Below are 21,887 nucleotides of genomic sequence, written 5' to 3'. Positions count from 1 at the left end.
TTTAAATATTTTTTGAGAAAATTTTCAATAATTTCTGCATGAATAATATGAATGGGCAACGTCTTTGCACTGTCTAAACGAATGAAAATGTGTAGGAAAAAAAATATTGAAAGCGCTAAAAATGCCAAAAGTGCAATTAGTTGAAAATAATGAAATTTTGGAAGCCTGGTCTATTTCTATTCTTCTTGGGTATCGTAGAAGCAGCTTCCTTTGCAGCCATTTTCTAACTAAAGTGGTGTGGGTATTTCTTTTGACAGATGTGTGTGTGTGTGTGTATGATTATGTGTGTATATGTGCCCCTGTAAGTGCGCTGGTGCTGGCTAAAGTGTGTGTTGTATGTGTGTGTGTGTATATGTGTGTGCTAACAAAATTGGTGGTTGGTTTGCTGCCTAAAATGCTGTTGAAACTTGATTTTCTTGCTTGTGTGCTTGGGTTTGGGTTGTAAAAAATCTTATAAAAATAAAACTTAAGATTTGTAAAAAACGAAACACGAATTTCGATTTGATTTGTACGGCTCAAATGCGTTTTGTGCTACACAAAATGAAAAAATCTATTGCATTGTGTGTGGTGGTAAAATTTGTGTGTCACCTACAGGGAACACGCGGTTGGGTGTTTTAGCGTTTGGGTTGGAAATGAAGGCTTCTGCGATGCCGTGGAAGAAGAGTGAATGATTTTGTGTTTGACTTTTGGGGCATGATAAGAAATTTTATAAATGGCTGTGTGCGGAAATGAACTGCTTAAGAAATTTGCTAAGCTAACAGCACAAGCGGCAATTTGTTGCTAATAAATAAATGTATAAGATTTTGTTAATTTGTAGCTAAAACATAATATGAGTTGCTTACGCTCGCTGTTTGGCTTTAGAATTTGCTGCGTCTTGTTGTTGTTGCTTGTGCTGTTGCTCTCTTTCAGGCGCACTCTCACGCTCTTGCTGTGTATGTGTGTGTGTGTGTGTGTTTTGAATTCGCCGCAGAAGTTTAGCTTTTGTATGTGTGTGTGTACTTCCTGTCGAGGGGTGGTTGCTGCTGCTGCTTGGGGGCATTCGCCCCTGCTTAGATATATTCAGCTAAATATCTGCGGCGGGGCGTTTAGATGTCTCCATTTAGCTGCTGCTTTAGATAACTGCGCAGCGTACGTTGACGTCGCTGCTTGCTGCTTGCGTCGCTGCCTGCTGCCTGCTGCTGCTGTTTGTTGCCTTCAAATGCGCTCTCGATCATCATCATTGGCATTGCCCAATTGCTGCCCCTGCTTTGTTTATTTTTGTGTGTTGCTCAACTTGAATTTGGGTTTCCTTCCTTGTAGCTTTTGTCTTTGTTCTGTAGAATTTGCTGGTCTCGTTTGTAGCTTGGGGCTTGGGGCGTTTGGTTTTCGTCTCAGCAGGCAACTGTTGCATTGCAGTTGCTGTTTGCGTTTGTTTTTGTTTAATTTTGTGTTGTCAATTTGTTGTTGCTTGCAGTATAGAAAGATGAGCATTAAACATTTTAAAATTTGTTTGAGTTTCATAACAATTTTCGTTTGTTTGCGTAGCTGTTTGCTAATTGATCCATGCTAAGTAAGCTTAGCGTTGCTTTGTGTGTCCTGCAATAAAAAATAATATTCCTTACACTTATTATATATTTAAAATTAGCTTTAACACTTACCTGTAAAATATAAAAAATAAATTATTATTAGCTGCGCGTAGATTTCTATTTTGTTTGTATCCTTTTGTTCACTTTGAAAACTTTCCAATTGTTGCTTGAAGTTGTTGCACTTTTTTTGTTGAATTTGGAACTTTTTGTTGCTTATTTTTAGTTTTAGGTTATGTTATGTGCAATTTGTTTAAGTTAAATCAAACCATTGTTATATAACTTAAACTAGTTATAGTTTAAGCTTTGAGTTTGTACGTTAATAAAAATTAATCTGACTTTCGCTGTTATGTTTTGGTTTTCGTTTTAGAATTTGTTGCTGTGTTTTTGAGTTTTTGTTATGTCGGAATTTGTTGAACTTTTGTTGCAAAATGTTGTGTGTGTTTGTTGAATATGCCGCGTTGCAACTGCCTCCAGTTAGCGCTGCCGGAACATGGCGCCGCTAAAGGCGGTTGGAGGCACTGTTGCTGATCCTCAGTAGTGTTGGTCCTCGCTAGTGCTGCTGCTGCTTCCACTGCTGCTGCTGTTGATCCTCAACGTTTGAAGATTGAAATGAAACTGATTGATTCTGCGCAGTAGCTGTGGCTTATATACGCTGGATCAGCAGCAGCCCAAAGCTTTGTCTATAGCTTGCCCGGATGTGCACAATAGGCGCCTTGTATGGACAAACAAAGAAAACCCGTTAGGCTAGTTTATTATAGAAAAAGGTAGCATAACTTTGGTGGTAGTTTTGGCAGCATCTCATTGTCGGCAGCATCCCTACGCATCTGGCTGAAGCAGCACACCTGGCTAGCAAAAGCTGCAACGGCTACAAAAACCAGTTCAGCCTGTACGCAGCATATCCTGAAGAGTATCCTTGACCATTTGAACTGCAATTGTGCGTCTGGACCGCTTTTTGCTGGGAAAATAGCTCAAAATTTTCAAGTTTTACGAGCATAGCGATAAATATCTAAATCGGCAGTTCAAACGTGTTTCAAAATTTGTCGATGTATAAACATTTTATGCACAGGTCTGTCACTAAATATATATATATATAAAACTTAAACTTAAAGCTGCAGCATATTGTAGGTCAGCCTAATATATCAACTTTGAGGCAAAGCTAAAGATTTAGCGGTCGCTGACTTTGGCAAGTTTCATTTTGTTGCCTAATTTTTTGCGCAACAAGTTAAGGGTTGTATTTTTTATTTAAATTGCGCTTAACCCTTTTTTAATTCGGGTTGTGCAATTGGGTTAGAGGTGGGATCATGACATTTGCAACGACCTTTAAGTGTGACCAGCGCATATGCAGTTATTAAATTTATACAATTGTTGGCTGGCTGCTCAATTAGCCAACATAGCAATTTTCATAAATTTCAAATGTGGCGCTGGCACAAACTTTAGTTGCAACTGCTTTGGCTGTTGATAGCAACTTGCACAAAATTTTGATTGTATAAAGCGCTAGCATGAGTTTGAGGTCATGTCTATGTATGTGTGTGTGTGTGTGTGGTTGGTACAGTTGTGTGCAAAAATGTGAGCAGCAGGCGTTGTTTAGGCTCTTTTGGTAGCCTTGTCAACAATTTCGTACTCAACTCTCGCTCTCTCGCTCTCTAGCAAATTTACATATTTCTGTTAATTTTACATTGAAGTTGGGTTCATAACGAAGAGGAAACACTTGAAATTTGCATATATTTGCTTCACTCACACACACACAAGACTTCTACATATGCAAATGTGTGCTGTATGCTATAAAGTTTTCATATAAAATCCAAGTGAAAACAGACAGTGAGAAAATAGCAGGTCTGAGGTTTGGGGTCTGCGTAGGCCGTTGGGCAAGCAAAAGAAGGCAATGGCTGTGGCCAACACACACACACACACACATACACACACATGTAGCAGCAGCGCCTACACAAAAGAGAGCGCTTAAGGATTGTGCGTGCTCACGTATACATTTCAAATCTGCGTCTGTGTGCGTTTTGTATAAGTCATCAAAAGATACACACACGTAAAATAAAATTTAAACAAAAGGCTTTTTTAGCCAATGCTATGTATATCAGTGGGAGCCAAAAGTTTGTATGTCCTGTGTGCACACAGGACACACACACACACACACACACACGAAAATAAAAGGCGCCTAAAATACAACAACAGCAGCAGCCAAGTTCCTATCTCACTCTCACTCTTTTCACATATATATATATATATATATATATGATTGTTGTTGTACCCCAGTCGACCCTCATTTTTGGTTGGTTACTGTTGTTTTTGTTGCTAATGTGGCTACTGCTGCCCACATTTATGTTACCATAATTTGACTTTAAGACAAAAACAAAAAAATGTTACAAAAAAATAAGAAAGCAGCGTGTGCACAACGTTTCCAAATACTCTGCAAAATTTATAGGCTTTCCAAATAACAATAATAAATAGCGCTTAATGTTGCTCTTTATAAACACTAAATAGTTTTTATATTAGTGCCTTTTATTGTTGCTTATTTATATATTCATTATTATATTATTCGCTCATATAAACTTAATATTTTTTAAATGCTTAAGCAGCGTTAAATTTAAATTTCTTTTGATTTAATTTTATATCTATTATAGCTAAATATCTTTCATACTTATGCTCTTATAGGTATTTATTATTTTTTCATTCATCATTATGTTCAATATTTTATTCCTATTACATAAAACTTTAGTTTTTTCTTTATTTTTTAAAATTGGTTTGGCTTCATTTGTTTAATCATTTGAGTCATTGTTTTGCTTATTGGTTTAATTCTACAAGCTTATGCGAATTATGTTTAAGGTCTTTATTATTTAAAATACGTTTTTTATTAACTAATTTTTTCATTCATCACTTGCGTAATCTTTTTGTTGAATATCTTATGCCTATTATAGTTCAAATATCTTTAAAACTTATGCTTTTATCTTTGTTATTTAAAATCCTTTTTTTTTAATCATTTGAGTCATTGTTTGGCTTCATTTTAATCAAATGCGACATTTGAGGCAACGTTTTGCTTATTTGTTAATTTTTTAAACTTATGCGAATTATTTATAAGGGCTTTATTAACTAATTTATGTATTCATCATATGAGTAATCTTTTTGTTCAACATTAAATTGCTATAAAGTTCAAATTTATTTTAAAGCTTATGCTCTTATAGTTCTTTATTATTTCCTTTTTCTTTAATCATGCGAGTAATCTCTATGCTTAATATTTAATTCTTCATATAGTTAAATATGTTTAAAACTTATGCGAATTATCTTTAAATTCTTTAAAGCTCTATATTAACTTAATTTTTCCTTTATTATTTGATTAGTATTTTTGTTCAATATTTTATTGCTTATATAGCATAAGCTTATATATTTAAATCTAATGCTTATTATTAGCAATATTTTCTGCTTTAAATGTTTTGTTTTTACATTTTTTTTATGCTTATTAAATAGTTAAAATTATTAACTATTTTTCAATATATAAAGCGTTTTATAAAAAACGCCTTAGTCAGTTTATAGAGTATAACAAGCAAGGACATTCGGTTTACTCATACACACACACACACATGCACACACATATGCCAACACTTGCTAACCGAATATCCTGCTGGAGTTTTTCGGCCATGATGGGTTCATTTTTCAGCACACACATGCATACAGTTGCTTATAGGAGTATGCGCACACATGCTTTGTATGTGTGTGTGTGTGTGTGTGTGTGGCGTTCTTTTGCGGATTTTGCAGTCAACTTGGAAGCCAACTGGCAAAACTATATGGCTAATGTGTGGGTGCAAGTGGGCGTGCTATGTGTGTGTGTGTGTGTGTATGTTAGTTGGGTGTGCATAATGTGTGATTGTGTGGAAATTTTTGGGCAGTTTCATTTCGGTCATATTTATTAGTTGGCACAGACACTGGCACAGATCAAAACAGGACAACAAGATGCGCCAGCAACAGCAACAACAAATGGAAGTGAACGTCTTTTTCACCCTCATCAGTGCAAGTTTAAATAATGTGTTGGTATTAGTTTATATCCTACTCTGCATATAGCAAACTTTTTTCAAGCCATATCCTGTGTAGTTTAAGTTACACACACACACACACACGAAACTGACTATAGGGACATAATCTATATACATACGTGCCTCAAGGATTGCAAGAAAATGTGCCTGTTTAGAATTTTTGGGGTGCTGGGAACTGCTCAAAGGGTTCGCTTTTGGGTTTGGGGGCTGGGGGCTACAAGTTTTAATGGGTTTAGAGCCATAGCGAACACTTCCTGCACACTTAACAACAAGGACCTTAACTATTTACAAACTATAAGCCCTGGCCCAACGCTAGACTTAGGTATGTAATCAATTTTTATGCCATTATTGATGCTTCGCTTGTTTTATTTGCACGATTAATTGGAAATTTTTGTGCAGACAACGTCGGAATTGAGTTACGTACAAATTTAACTGCTGGGCGTTTGTCGTTTGAGGTTTAGGCAGCTTTAAATTTTGCTACGACTGTGTCCTTTTTATGTCCTCTAGCTAAGCAGTGCGTGCGTTTGCTACACATTTCATTTTAAATACAAAAAGAAAAGTACTTTTGTTACAAGCCCTTTTGAGCTTGTATATGTGTCAGCTAGCAAGCTGCGTATGTGTGTGTGACACATTTGCTGCTTTCATAATTATGTCAAACACATACGCATTTAAAATGAGTTTATCAGCTACTGTTTTAACAGATTGAACTTTGCTATAAGGTTTATGTGCCTGACGCTCATAAAAAAATAAGCAAAGCTATTAAAAAGGCAAGAAACTTTTGCATTGACAGCCATTTGTAATAATTTCCAAATAAAGTAATACCCGCAGCATTCTTATCAGATTAGCGTAGCTATCCTAGGGGACACAACCCCCACACACACACACGTGTGTAGACATTTCCATTAGCATAAAATTGTCATAAATAAGAAACACGCTTTGCTTTGTTTTAAACATTTGCCATGCTTTACTTTTACTCCCGCTCAGCGCTGAGGGTTGTTCAAAAATTCAAAATGGCGGCCGAGTTTCTTATTAGAAACTGGGCAGGGCTGTGTGTACCTCAAAGGATATGCGTCTTTATAGCAGCAAAACACAAGGGTGAGTTTTTTGAATAACCAGTTTGTATGTGTGTGTACCACGCCTTTTCTTATGTATGTGTGTACTGTACTTTTGAACGCCTTCAAGAGTTGAGAGCTGCTCTAATTGCTGCGCCTTTATTGATTTTTTTGCTTGACTTTGATGAGGGATTTCAAGCCTTAGTTTTTTGCTTTTACTATTAGCATTGCTTGTGGTCGAAAACATCAAAAGTAAAACATTAAAAGCATTCAGCCATAAAATATTTGCCTGCCACTTAAAAAGCAAAGCTGCTGCTTTTGCTGCTGCTGCTGCTGCTGCTTTTGCTGCTGCTGCTGCTGCTTTTGGCAGTTTCTTGGGGCGCTTTGTTGCACCCCCTCGAACTATAAATCATAAGCAAAAATGGCACAAAAAGCGACATGTACATGTGCATAGCATTTGGGTTGTCATGTTTTCCAGCTCCCACTCCAACTGCAACTGCTTTTGGCTCGAAAACTTCTTGAAATTTGTGCTGCAAAATAGTTGCATGGACTTTGCCTAGGAGTCCTGCAGTTATGTATGTCCTTGTGCTCTCTCTTGCTCGCTGGCAATGCGGCAAAATATCTAAATGAAAATTCCAACAAGAACATTTTCTATTAAATTTTCAACTTTGCCTCGCCAAAACCAAACCAAACGACTGTTGGCCTGACGTCGCTATACACAGAGAGCCATGGAGAAAGTTTTCTTACCCTCCTTAAGGCTCATACCAAACAGCCAGTCCAGTAGACAAACTAGACTTGAATGCAAGTAAGCTTCAGCCTCTCGTGGGGGCATTTGTCAGGCCAACTATTTTCATAGATACACTACGAGTTGTGGGCTTAAGCGCTTTTGGTAGAGCTATGAGCTATATGAGGAGGTAAATTGCTGAAAAATAATGTTCTAAATATTTCAAAAGGTCAACTAAGTCTGCTAGCAATAGCAATAAATGAGAAATTATAAACATCAAGTCGCTCTAAGCTTAGTCCAAGTTGCGAAACGTTCTAATATTCTTATAAGTATAAATTGTGGTTCAAAAAGTTGAAGTAATAAATTAAATGAAGATAAAGATCTACTAAATATAGCAGTAAGAGTTGATTTGAGAGTATAATAGTGCAAGTTGTATGGAATTTAGTTGAGATTTCATGAACAGGATAGAACAGGATAGAGATATTCTATGTGCTATTGATAAAACCTCAACTAAATTTGTAGTAGAAAAATGTTAAATAGATAAAAAACTTAAACATTTCTTATAAACAATACATAACTTTTAATATGTATTTATTTAATTTTGGTAACGATTTGAACAAGTTAGCGAGCTTGATGAGTAAATGTTTCGAAATGTTCTAATATTCTAATATTAGTATAAATTGTGGTTCAAAGATTTGAAGAAATATCAAAAAAAGAACGAAACATTAGCTTTCTTTACTATATATTAAAGTAAAATTAGATATGAGGTAATATCAGTGAGTGTTTTATGAAATTTGGTTGAATTATTATAAGCAGCGATTAGGATAGAGAATTTTGTAGTAGAAAAATGTTAAATAATTTACCATGATCAACAATAAACTTACACTAACAAACTTATAAACAAAATTTATTCGATTTTGATTACAATTTAAGCAAGTTAACGAGCTTTGATTAATTGATGAGCAATACTTGGGTTTGAAATACAGAAAACGATTTGAACAAGTTAACGAGCTTGATGATATTGTTGAGTAATTCTTGGGTTTCAAATATAGAAAACTGTGTGCCACAAAATATGATTAAATTCAAGCATTTTATTTATTTGTACATTTTTCATAAAATACACTTCATATATTCCAAAGGCAAAGATCTACTTTAACCTTTACTAGCTGCTTAACTATATAAGACATACGCCCAGCTCTGCTTAGTGTATGCAGCCAACTCTTTAGCTTCAAGAACGAAACTAAATTTCTTGTTTTATTTTATTATACATATAAATTTATATATTTTATATACTTGAACATGGCAGTATATACGCACATATCTTTCGTTTTGCAAACTAAACTTTTTGCCAAAGCAAAAAGTTTTAGAGCGCCCACCCCCACTGTCATTTTGTGGGTGGGCGCTCCTATTACTTTTAGCCAGCTGCAAAGTAAAAGTTCTTAGCAACCCCCACCCCCACACCATTGCAGGCAGGCCGCACTACAGATGCCAACTACTTTTTCTCAAGTACCACTGTGGGACATTAAATCCTTTACGTGCTGGCAGCCTGGCAGCCTTGCCACCCAAATGTTGCATTGGCTTGTTGAAGGTATTATGCCCATGACCGAAAGTTTGAATAGTTCTTGTGCATTAGGCAAAAGAGTTTTGCTGCCTGCACTACTAAAATTTGTTGCTAACCCAAAAGTTGCAACTGCTTTTTGTTAGTTTCTTTGGGGGGTGGGGGGGTCAAAGCAAAATTTTTGGCAATTTATTTTAGCTTGCAACATAAGATAAGTTCGTGCTTGCCATTATTTATGGCTTTGTCTTGAAACACTGATTAATGTTAGTTAGTTTTGATGCTATAACTGGACAGCTAAAGAAAATTCCCACAGCATCCTGAAACGAGCTGAGCTGCGTAACTCGCTTGTCCAGTTTTTAAATAAATAACAAAAAGAGTTGAAAAACTGCCCAAATATAAACTGAGGCTGAAGCTGTGTGAGAAAATCTTGACAAAATTGAACTATGACCGGCCAAGCAAAAGATGCGCATGGCCCAAAGGGGTTGAAGATGCTGCATTTATAATTTAGACTTTCATTAGCTTTTAGTGCTGCTTTTGTTTTATGTTTTATACAATGCTGCATCATTAATATTCATAAAAACAAGCGGCGTTGTTTATGAATCAATGCAGCAATCAAAACATTTTTAGCAACATTTGGGGCGTGTGCTCATTAATTAGCGCACATTCATCAATTTTAATAAAATTTTAAATGCTAACGCGACGTTGACGCATGTCAGGCAATATATATAAGATATATATGAACAGGTAGGCCTTAGTAAGTGGGTGGGTGGGTGGTTTGGGTGACTGGGCGCTGAGTTATGATAACATTCATTTGCCTGTAAATTTCCCAAAAGGCATGTAACAAACTTTGTACACAAACTATGGTCAAAGGGCCTGCCACACACACACACACACACACAACGACACACACACAGCAGCAAATACATAAGATGTATGTTGTTGTTATGTTGGGTTTGCTATATATTTTTGTACAAAGGATTATTTCGTCTCGACCAAACATGCAATTAATTATAAGCTTAAGGCCTTGGGGTCCCTTTACTCGGCTTTACTCACATGTTGTTGTTGCTGCTGCTGCTGTGTAAAGTAAAAAGCAACATGCAGAGCGACAGCAACAGCAACAGCAACAATTACAAAACTTGAAAGATAATAACCTTAGCTTACACCCAGGGCCAGGCTACAGTTGCTGTTCATTGTTATTGTTGTGCTGCTTGCAAGTAACAAAAAACTAACAACTACAACTATTATTTATTCCCCAAAGTTTAAGGCAACATCATTATCTTTTATGCACAGCAGCAGCAGCAGCAGCAGCAACATAAAAAGCCCAAGTCTTGTATTTCCTTTAAGGCCCGCATTGTCGGCCATGTTAACGTCACAGCAACCACCCCCAATGCCGCACACCCTTAAATATTGCACATTGCTGTTGTTGCTTAGTTTTGCACAAAAACTTTTCTACGCCATCAGCTCAAGACATAAAAACTTATCGCCTGCATAGACTTTTTAGCCTCACACCCCCATCACACACAAAATCCACCCTCAATTTTAGCTATAACTAAGCATAGTTCCGTTGCTTACAGTTTGGGGCTGCTTGCCATAGTTGAAATTGTAGTGGGGTTGGCTTTGAGCTAAAGCAAAATAAAGTGTTGATAATACAATTAAAACTAAAATCGATGTTGAGCATTTGCATATAGAGAATTTTATTAGTTTGCTTATAGCATCAGTTGATAATTAAAGCTTTATATAGAAGACTTTAATGCAAAAAGTGAACAAAATTAAACACAATTTTTATTGAGCAATATTTTATTTATTTATTTATTTTAATTGTAGCCTAGAATTAAATTCTATGGTTACAATTGGTATAGCCAGAGCAACAAAGGCCTTCAGGCTGTGAGGAATATTTATCATAAAACTATAGTAAACAATTTTTATTTGAGGAAGATTTATTTATCTTAAATCTATAGCAAACAATTGATTTTTATTTGATGAATATTTATTTATCTTAAAACTATAGCAAACAATTAACGATAAATTTTATTGAGAAATATTTATTTATCTTAAGATTATATTTATATTTTAAAATAAACTAAGTTTGATTGACATTAAATTAAAGCAGCGCTAGATTGGCATAAATTAAAGCAAAAAAATAAGAGCAAAGAGTAAAATTTATATTAAACTACATTTAATGGAATCCTTTCGTACATTATTTTATATGGGGTAGAAAAATGACAAAGTTATGTGATTAGTTTTTAAGCTGCAGCTATTAAATTCTTACTAGTTATAGTACTAGAAATATTTTTAATAGAGCTATGCAGCTGCCTTAACTTAACTAATTTTGATGGTAAGCTAATAACTAAATGGCGTTTAAGACAGCAGTCTAAGGCTTAAGCGACTCTAACTAGAGATTATATGTTATAAATATATATTTAATTTTTTTCAAATTTCAATGGCTAACTTTTTGTTGCAGTGCATGGCAGTCACCTTTTGTTTGTCACGCTGGGTGTTGCTTACAAATTAATTTGAGCAGCAAATTGTAAAGCAAGCGAATTTATATTCACAATACAACATAATTAATTATATATATATTAATACGCCTAACGCTTTAGCCGTTTTTATGGTGTGGATTTATTTATTATATTATGTGGCTATGATTTAATATATAAATTTTATATAGAATTCTTTAGGCTACTCGACGGTTTGAATGCGCTAATTTTAGCTCAAGGCGCTGCTTGAACTATTTGTAAATTTTAAGTGATATATTTTTTATTTATTTAAATTAACAATTAAAAGGGCGAATACTGGCAGCAAAATTTTCAGCTCTACACATTTTAAAATTTAATATAAGCAACAAAATTGAGGCGCACTTATATATACTAATGCTAGTAAGCAAATAAGTTGAAACTTAGTTAACTGAAGTCAAACGTAATTCAGCAATTCATTTTAATAACTATCACTAAACACTAAAATGACAACAGCGGTGCTTGGCGCTGGCATCAGCGGACTCTCCGCCGCTTACTATTTGCTGCGTCGCTTTGGCAAGCCGCTGACCATATACGAAGCGTCGCCACGCGTGGGCGGCTGGATACGCACCGAATGCCACAAGGATAAGGGATTTTATTTCGAGGGCGGCGCGCATACAATACGCCCACAAGGCGTGGCAGGCGCGAATACGTTGGAGTTAGTGGAGCAGCTAAAGCTCGAGGTTAAGCCCATAGCCAAGACGCATGTGGCGGCGCGCAATCGTTTGCTGTACGCCAAGGGCAAGCTGTGCATGCTGCCCAATAGTATTGGTGGCTTGCTGGGCGTAAAGGAGCCATTTACCCAGCCGCTGTACAAGGCGCTGCTGCATGATCTGCGCGCAGCGGTGACCAAAGTTAAAGATGCAGATGAATCGATTTACAGCTTTGTGGAGCGACGTTTTGGCAAGGAGCTTGCTGACTATGCTATAAGTCCAATGATATGCGGCATATGCGCTGGAGATGCGCGTGAGATTAGCGTAAGATTCTTAATGGAGGAGCTGTTCGAAAAGGAGCAAAAATATGGCGGCGTGTTGAAGGGCGTGCTCTATGCGCGTTTTAAGGCTAAGACAGATGCGCAGCTGGGCATGGGCATCTTTGCAGAGCAGCAGCCGCAGCTTTATGCTAAGGCATGTGCTGAAAAGTGGGCAATGTATGGACTGGAGGGCGGACTGGAGCAGCTGCCACGTGCTTTGCGTTCCTACTTGGCTGAGCAGCGCATCAATGTGCAGCTCAGCAGTCGCGCTCAGTCTTTAAGCTTTGATAGTGCAGGCGCCAACATAAGCCTGCGCAATGCGGAGCAACCAGCTGGTCATGTGATCAGCTCGCTGCCGGCGCATCAGCTGGCGCTGCTTGTGCGCGCGCAGCATCCATCGCTAGCAGCTCAACTGTTAGCCATTCCCTATGTTGACGTCATCGTTATCAATCTGCAATACAACAGCGACAAGCTGCTGCAGCTTGATGGCTTTGGTTTGCTTGTGCCGCCCGTGGAGCAGCTGCCCATACTGGGCATCATTTTCGACAGCTGCTGCTTTGACATGAGCGGCAACACTGTTTTGACTGTTATGATGGGTGGTCGCTGGTTTGCCAATTGGTTTGCCCATCAGCCCAGTCAGAAGGAGCTGCGCGACATTGCGCAACGCTATGTGGCCAAGATATTGAACATCAGCGAGGAGCCCAAGTTCAGTCGCGTGCACACGCTGCAGAAGTGCATACCACAGTATACAGTGGGGCACAAGCGACGTGTGGAGAGCATTAGAAATTATATAGCCAACTATAAGCTGCCGTTGAGTGTGTGCGGCGCTGCCTTCGATGGCGTTGGCATTAATGATGTTATCTTATCTGCGCGTAGGCAGGTCGATCTGCTGCCACCTCAATCTGCTTAAGTGTCAATAATTTGCAGCTATTTCATTACTTCAATATATAGAACTGAAACAAAGTCTAACTGATTTCCCATTGACTTCTTCTTCAACTTAGTCAACCCAAGCATGCATTAAATTCTTACTATTCCATTCGCCTAATCAAAAATCACGCATGACCTCTGACTCATAGCCTATGCTTTTATATTTAATATATTTATTATATATTTAATATATTTTCATTTTAATATATTTTAATTACATAATATATTTTAATTAATATGCAGTGTGAGAGTCTTCTCCAGCTTCAGTCTCAACCAAGCATAAGAATTCTCTTCAATTTAAATTCCCTTACTGCGCCAATTCGTCTTGTCCTAAATTTATCAAGACTCACAAACTATTTTTTTCTGACTGTTTCCATTCCAAGCAGCCAACGTTTCATAAAATTGTTTACTATTCTTATTCTTTTCTTAAATTTATCAAAAATCACAAACTATCCAAACTGTGACTGATTCTTCTTCAGTTTAGTCCCAAGCATAAGAATTTTCTTCAATTTAAATTCCCTTACTGCTCCAATTCGTCTTGTCCTAAATTTATCAAAAATCACAAACTATTATATTCTAACTGTTTCCATTCCAAACAGCTTTTATTTCATTAACCCAACCATTCATACATTTGTTTACTATTCCCATTCGATTTATCTTAAATTAATCATAAAGCACAAATTATTCAAACTGTAAGTGATTATTCTTCAGCTTAGTCCCAACCATGCATAAGAATTTTCCTTAATTTAAATTCCTTTACTACTCCAATTCGTCTTATCTTAAGTGCCAAACTAATTGCGCTTTAATTTATTCTAACTTCATTGCATATCCTTTTAATATTTGCAATACAAACAGTGAGGAACTCTTTTTTTTTTTAAATCAACCCAAACATGCATTTGACTATATTTCAATATATATAATTGAAATAAATTCTGACTGATGTCATGTGCTTTTAATATTTTCAATTCAAACAGTGAGGGAGAGATTCCTCTCCAGCTTAATCGCTCAACTATGCATAAGAAATGTTCTTCAATTTAAATTCTCTTACTCCTCGTCTTAAATTTATCATAAATTACAAACTACTTGTGCCTTAGTTTATTCTGATTTTGATTGCATGGGCATTCTACTTCGTCTTATCTTTCATCAACTCAACTATGCATTCGACTTAGCTTAAGGAACAATTTGAAGCTATGTCAATGTTTCAATATACATAATTGAACTAAAGTCTTACTGCTTGCAATTGCTCTCAACTGTGCATAAGAAATTTTCTTCAATTTAAATTCCCTTACTGCTCCATTTCCCTTACTCCTCGTCTTATGTTGAATTTATCACAAATTACAAACTACTTGTGCCTTAGTTTATTCTGATTCTGATTGTAGAGGAATTTATATTCATTTTAGTTTCTTTTTTCAACAACCCAACTACGCATTCGACTTGGCTTAAGCAACAATATTCAATATATTTAATTGAAACACAAGTCTAAACTGATTGCATGTGATTTTAATATTTGGTAGCCAAACAGTGAAGCTTTGTCTCTCAACTATGCATAAGAATTTTCTTCAATTTAATTTCCTTTACTATTTCGTCTCATCTTTAATTAATGCTCAACTACTTGTGCTTTACTTTATATACACTGCAATCTCAATCTCTGGCAATCTTTTGGGCAACAAAGTGTTTACCAAGTGTCAATTTGTTAGCTTCTCACGCTACAGTCTAACCTGTTTTATTTTTTTTACACACACAGAGGCTTTTGGGCCAAAACCCCCAAACGACAACAATGGCAAAATTTTAATTGAAAACTTTAATTTCGAGCAAACAGACGCAGAGACGAGCAGCAGCAATTGCTACAACTCTTGCTCTTGCTCTTGCTCTCACTCTGACTGTCTCGTCTGCATCTTGGGCTGTCATTGCCCTTGGCAACGTGAGCGGTAACGTTGGCTTTGGCGCATCCTTGGGCAAGCAACAGAATTTGTCGACAATAAAATGCACAAAAAGAAAAAAACAACAGCCAACATATAATAAAACAAGAAATTGCTGCTGTGCACATATGTGTGTGTGCATGTGTGTGTGACAGCTTAGAGCTTAGACAGCATCACTCCTCCTTGGCACGTTGAGTCCTTTGTCTGCATTTGCCACTGCTCAGACATTCGTAGACATTCGCCTCGACTCTTCTTAATTTCTTGTTTCTTTTGCTCACTCTCGCTCGCTCTCTCGCTCTTACGCTGTATGTGTTTTGTTCAAATATGCACATGTCCTTTGGCTGGCAAGTCCTTTATTTCAACTGCTTTTATTTATTTATAAAGCTCAACTGCCAACTGTAAATGCTGCTGCTGCTTGTTTTGTCTGCCATGTTGGCTGCCATGTTCACAGCTAACATTCAATTGTCTGCCAGTGTCCTGACGCATCCTTTTGTACGACTGTATGTGTGTGCAATTGATTTGTGAATTATGCACAAAAATTTGCTTTCTAATATTTAAGCTAGCACTGCAATTGGCCCAGCCAATAACTTTGGCTTTAACTCATAACTGTGGGTACAGTCATAAGTCATGCTCTAGCTACAGCTACAGCTACTCCAGCATATCCTTTGGCAACAGCTTGTCGTTGATTGCTACAACAGCCCACAGCCCACAGCCCCAGCCCCCGCCCATGCTGCAGTTCATCAACTCAAATTTTATGCATTTTAGATGAGTTTTGCTCATAGTTTGTTTTCATCAGCAGCTCTCGCTCCTTTTTTTTTTTGTTGTTCGTTGTTATTTTTATGCAACTTGGATGAAAAATTTCAACATCAACATCAAGTTTTGGCAAAATGTCAATGGGGTTGCCTCCAAGCAGTGGGCGGCGGCAGTTTTGTGGCCAATTGCCACACACACAGACAGGAGCGTTGCAGCAATTTGGGGCAAGCTGAAGTTTCCAGTTTGTGTCCCGCTTGCGCTCCTGTCTTTTGTGCAAATTCATCAACTTTTCTGCACTTTTACTAATTTCAGCAGTTAACTTCCTTTGGTTTTCATAGTTAACTTTTGCCAGCATGGAAAAATGCCACACACACACACACACATACACATGCACACAAGCTGCAACTTGCAAGTTCAATAAAAGTTTTCTCAACGCTCTGGCATCGTTGTAATTTTATTTGCATGCTGGCGTAAATGCAATTGCAAATACACATTTGTTGTTGTTGTTATTGTTGTTGTTACTTGAGCTATAACATATATTATATAGTGTTAGATGCGCTGTAGCTGGAACATGCTGAACGTTAGACAAAACTTTGCTTTTTCTTAATTTATTTTGTGCACGAGTTTTTGGCAAATTATAATTACGAACAAGCAAACAACAACAGTAACAACGATAACAACGATAGCAGTGGCATGCAACTATAGCAACAACAAACACACTTGAAGAAATTATGGTTTATATATAAGTTTGAAAATATATAAAAATATTTAGCGCTGCAGCAGAAATTTATTGAGAAATCTTTTCAATCAAATTTTAATTTAAAGGGCTTTGATTGCTTAGCATATTTAGTTTTATTTTATATTTAGGCGACTAAGCGTTGCTAACATTTATGATAAATGTATATCTTGCTTTTAAAGATTAATTTATAAATAATATAAAATATTTAGATTTGCTACAGAAATTTATTGAGAAATCTGTGGAACCAAATCTTAATTTTAAGCGATTTGTTTGCTTGGCATATTTAGTTTTATTTTCTATCTAGGCAACTAAGCGTTGTTAACATTTATAATAAATGTATACCTTGCTTTTAATGATTAATTTATATTTAATTTATAATTTATTAGAATCTAACTCAAAGCTGTTTTTGAATTGCATTAAGTTTGATTTGAAATTCTGTGACATTGCAGATAAAAACTATGAATAGAATAGCGTTGCCTAATAAATTCATTTATTTATTTCTTATGCAATTTATTACATATATTCTTAGTGTGTAATTTCTTTAAAATTTAAATTTTATTTAATTTCAGTGCATTTAAATGCTGCATTCTTTTTTAAACTCAACTGATTGCTTAATAGTTCAATATATTTATTTTATAAATTGCTTAAAATATTCTGTGAATTTTAATTTTATTTAATTTCCAATACATTTAATTGTTGAATCCTTTTCTAAATTCAACTGCTTGCCTCAATTGCGCATATTAATTTCTTTCTCTTATAAATTGCTTAAAATATTCTTAGTAAGGAGCTGTCAATTATTATTATTTTCTAAATTCAACTGCTTGCTTAAATCTTCATATAAATTTATTTCTTTCTTGACTGTGAATTTTTATTTAATTTAAATGCTGCATTCTTTTTTAAATTCGACTGCTTGCAACTCATTTTCGCGCAGTGTATTTTATGCCCAAGCTAAGGTAACTTGGACCAGAAGCTTTTAGCCAGCTCTCGATTTATTGGCCAGCCTGGTTCAATATTAGTGGTCGTCAGGGCGTAGCGTAGCCTGTGGCTTGTGCAGCTTGTGGCAAGTAGCTATGTGCCACACTTGGCGCATTTGCGTCGTCATAAATATTAAATATGATACTTTATTTTTGTGCCAAAGAGTTGCCGCCGCCTGCCTCGCCGCTGCCCCCCAAGCAACTTATCAAATATGCCAAGCTCGACTACAGTTTGCTCCCTCCGCTGGCGCTTGAACTGTCGTCTAATTTCTCTGTGCCTTGGCCACATCCTTGCCGTGGCTTGTAGCGTTGAATAAGCTTCATTTGCTTTTCCCCATCAGCGACGACGACGCGTCGTATTTTGCATAATAAACTTTACTCTGTTGCGGGCCACGGTAAACAGTCAGTCCATCTCGCCCGTTTGCTGTCTCCTACCAAAAACTAATTAGTGGCATCGGTTCAAGACACGTGAGCTGCTCTCCACGTGTAACTCATATTAATATTTATGCCTAATTGCCAGAGCAGCAGTCGCAGCCGCAGCAGCAACAACTTGTCTCTCTACTGAGAATCGAACTGAAATTGCTGCAACGCTTGACTTGCTGCCCAAAAAAAAATTAATTCACTCGACTGCAAGTCTAGGCAGGAAGCTTTGCCAATCCGGTTGGAACTTTGGCTCATTAGAATATTTGCTGCAGAACTTTTTACAAAATTATTCAAACAGTTGTCGTTTTCACAAGAAAAAGAGCTGGGCAAGTGGCATTTTATAACGGCCGGAGCCAACCCATTCGATTTAATTGCCGAATCGCACTTTCCCAGGCTCTGAGAAAAAAAACTTGTCCTTTTTTTTTGTGCTGCTGGAGCTACGGACATTGGTCACTCACCTTTGAACCAAAAGTGCAATTGAAGCTGCAAAACACGTTAAATAACCCAAAAGATGCTGCAGATACAAAAATTTCAACATTTTCTCAGCAAAATCTCAAACCCTTAACTGTAAGCAGATCTTAGAGTTAGAAAAAGGGGTTGAAATCTCTAAAATGCAAAGCCTGTTTTGCTGTCTTTGATGCTGTCGTTATTTTTTAGTATTTTTTTAAAACACTTGCCCAAAAAAATGCAATTTATTTATATTTTTATTAATATTATTTATTTAGTTTATGGCATTTTGCATTTCTATGCATAAATTTAATATATGATTTGTTTTTTATAATTCTTATACAATTACAACTTATAATAATTTATATATTTTTATAGCATATTTAATTAACATTAATTGTTTAAAACTAATACATTGTTGCATTCTTTATTGTTTTGCATTTAATGCATAAATCTGCACAGCGCTGTTAACGTGGCACTGCTTTTAACATTGCAGTGCAAGCAGTGCATTTTGTGCTGCTTTGACTGCTTAACGCTAGATGGCGCTACTAAGAATTTCCCAAAGTGCTTGCTGTGGCTTATCTTAAGCAGTTCAAATTAAAATATAATTAAGACAAATTTAAAACTTGTTTATCTAAGTTACAGCATTAATTTAAATTTAAATTTTTATAAAATAAAATAAGTTTATACGTATACTTAATGTACTTTATGTGCTTTATATTTTTTCTAGTATATATACCTATGCTGAGATGCTGCGGAAAACCACTAAACTGCAACTTGGTTTCACTGCATGTGCCCAACTGCATGTAAATGCTTAAAATATTTCTTTTAATATCGTTAGTCGTTGTTTTTGTTGCGCCCAACGTACATGGCTATTAGAAGAGAGCCAAGCTAGCAGTGTCCTGCCCACAGTAATTTAACTGCTGTACCGACAATCTTATTGGCAGTCAGCGCATTGAAAGAAACTTGGCAACAAGCAGAGCGCTGACCTCAAGCCAAGCGGCAACGGCGGCAGCAGCTGCTGCTGGAAAAGGAGGTAGCGATATAAAAAATAAATTAAAAGAAAGAGCAAGCTGCTGAGTCAAAGAACAGCGCAAAAACGTGGGCAGAGCAAATGTTTTTTAAATAGAAAAGGGGCGGAGCACATTTAAATGCGGCGAGCATCCTTTTTTTTATTTCCTTTGCCTTGCCAAAGTCCAATAAGAAGGAAGTGGCGAAGGAAGTGAGCTGAGAGTGAGACAGCATGCTAAACTGCTCTAGAAAACGGTCATCTAACGAGTAAAGTGCACTATAGAAGGGGCGTGGAGGGAGGGCGAGCTAGGGTTACCTACCTACGTTAGGGTTGGAACGTAGTGCACTTAAAAGTATATATAGTATAAAAAGCAGCAAAGGAAAATTATCAAACGAAAACAAATATTAATGCTGAACAAAAAGAAAGGCAAAAAATGAAGAAGAAAAAATACATAGAAAAAACATGTAAGCAGGCAAAGCAGGCAGCAGCAGCAGAAGAAGAAGAAGAAGAAAATGCAAATGACAGACAAAGGCATAGAGAGTAGAGAGTGAGAGAGAGTTAAGCATGGGTGACAAAATAGCACGCTGAGGTCATGATAACGATAGCTAAAGAGGATATGAAAGAATTTCTGCAAACGTTGTTAGTTTAACGGAAGTAGAGGGGGGAGTAAAGTGGGTGGCAAGGCAGCAAATGTGGTTGGCAGGCACTGTGGGCATATTAAATAAAATGCAGCAAAGAAAAAATTATAAGAGCAAAGAAATTTGGAATCTTTATTTTCTAAGTTTACATTTTTTAATGGAGAATATGCCATTAATGCCCATAGTACAGTCTCAGTCTCAGTACAGACAAATTTTATAACATTTTATATTAAATAAAATTTAGTAACGAAAAAATTATAACTTGTACCCAATAGCAAAGAAATTCAAATATTTCGCATAACTATTTTATAAGCTTTTATTTTTTAATGTAGATTATGCCCTTTAGACCCATAGTAACCATACAGCTTAGCTATTGAATTCTCAGCTTCGCCGTACAAACAAATCGAACAAATGAACTAAAATTTAGTAAAGAAAAAATCATAGCTTGGACCCAATAGCGAAGAAATTTTAAAAAATTTGCAAGCTGCATTTTATAAGCTTATATTTTTTTTATGTATAAAACGCTTTTATGGTCCATAGTACGCATATGCAGCGTTGGCTATTGAAGTCTTAGCCTCAGTTCAGACAATTCGGTTGAATTTAATAGATGAATGATGAATTAGTAAAGAAAAAATTTTAGCTTAGACCCAATAGCAAAGAAATTTTAAAAGGTTTGTAATCTGAATTTTAAAAACTTATATTTTTTATTGTATAAAACGCCATTAAAGCCCATAGTACGCATATGCTTCAATAAGTCTCAGCCTCAGTTCAGACAAATTAAATAAAATTTGGCAAACAAAAAATTATAACTTGAAGAAAAAAAGAAATTTTCGAATGTACAAACTTTTATTTTTTAATGCACAATTGTTCACTATGGCCCATAGTACGCACATGCAGCTTTGGCTATTGAAGTCTCAGCCGCTGTTGCTTTCATTTCTAAATATTGTAGTCCCTGCAGGATATGTATGCAAATAACATTAAGCAAACTGCCATAGAAAAAAAATGTAATTTCACTTGATTTGCCAGCAGAGTAAAAACGGCAAACAAATACACAGGACACACACATATGGGCTAAGATAACGCGCCATAAACGTGGCTACAAAGTTAAGTGAAGATAAGCAGCTGAGCAAAAAAAAATGAGACTGCAGTTCGCTTGGTCAGCAGCGAATTTGAGGCAAAGACAGGCAGCTCAAAGCTATTTAGATATGTTGAATGTGCAGCGTGTTTAATCTAGAATTAAAATCTACAAAGCGTACAGCGCTGTAACTGTTAGCTAAGCTTCACTGTAGCTGAGACTATCGACAGACGCTGGCAGGCAACTTGCCTGAGCAACTCAATTGCTTTTATAAATATGTATCTTATAGCTGCCAGCTATGAACACAGCGCACACACACACACAGACACACAAGGCAAACACACACACACACACACACATATGTGTACATAGGCAGACAGGCAGATAGGCTGGCTGGTTGGCTGGCAGGCAGACATGACGGCCTTTGGCTTACATTTTAAGTGTCTGAGGCCTCAATTGCTTTCCTGGCTTTTCGACTGCGCAGCAGGACGCAGGACGAAGTGCCTGTAACATCGTCGCAACTCGGTCGTTGCTTCGTACTCCTTGCACATTTTATCA

General features: G+C 36.5%; 1 protein-coding gene across 1 annotated transcript; it reads left to right on the top strand.

Annotated features, from left to right (window-relative positions):
- The first annotated feature begins 11,874 nt into the window (after positions 1–11,874).
- LOC108602273 (protoporphyrinogen oxidase) lies at positions 11,875–13,413 on the top strand. The gene has a single exon (XM_017990329.1). It carries the CDS (start codon positions 11,896–11,898, stop codon positions 13,330–13,332), a length of 1,437 nt encoding a protein of 478 aa, XP_017845818.1. The 5' UTR covers positions 11,875–11,895; the 3' UTR covers positions 13,333–13,413.
- The last annotated feature ends 8,474 nt before the right edge of the window (positions 13,414–21,887 follow it).

This window comes from Drosophila busckii, chromosome 3R (assembly GCF_011750605.1).
Source record: "Drosophila busckii strain San Diego stock center, stock number 13000-0081.31 chromosome 3R, ASM1175060v1, whole genome shotgun sequence".
Taxonomy (NCBI): domain Eukaryota; kingdom Metazoa; phylum Arthropoda; class Insecta; order Diptera; family Drosophilidae; genus Drosophila; species Drosophila busckii.
The sequence above is the reverse complement of the archived record's forward strand: the minus strand, read 5'-3'. Positions and strand labels throughout refer to the sequence as shown.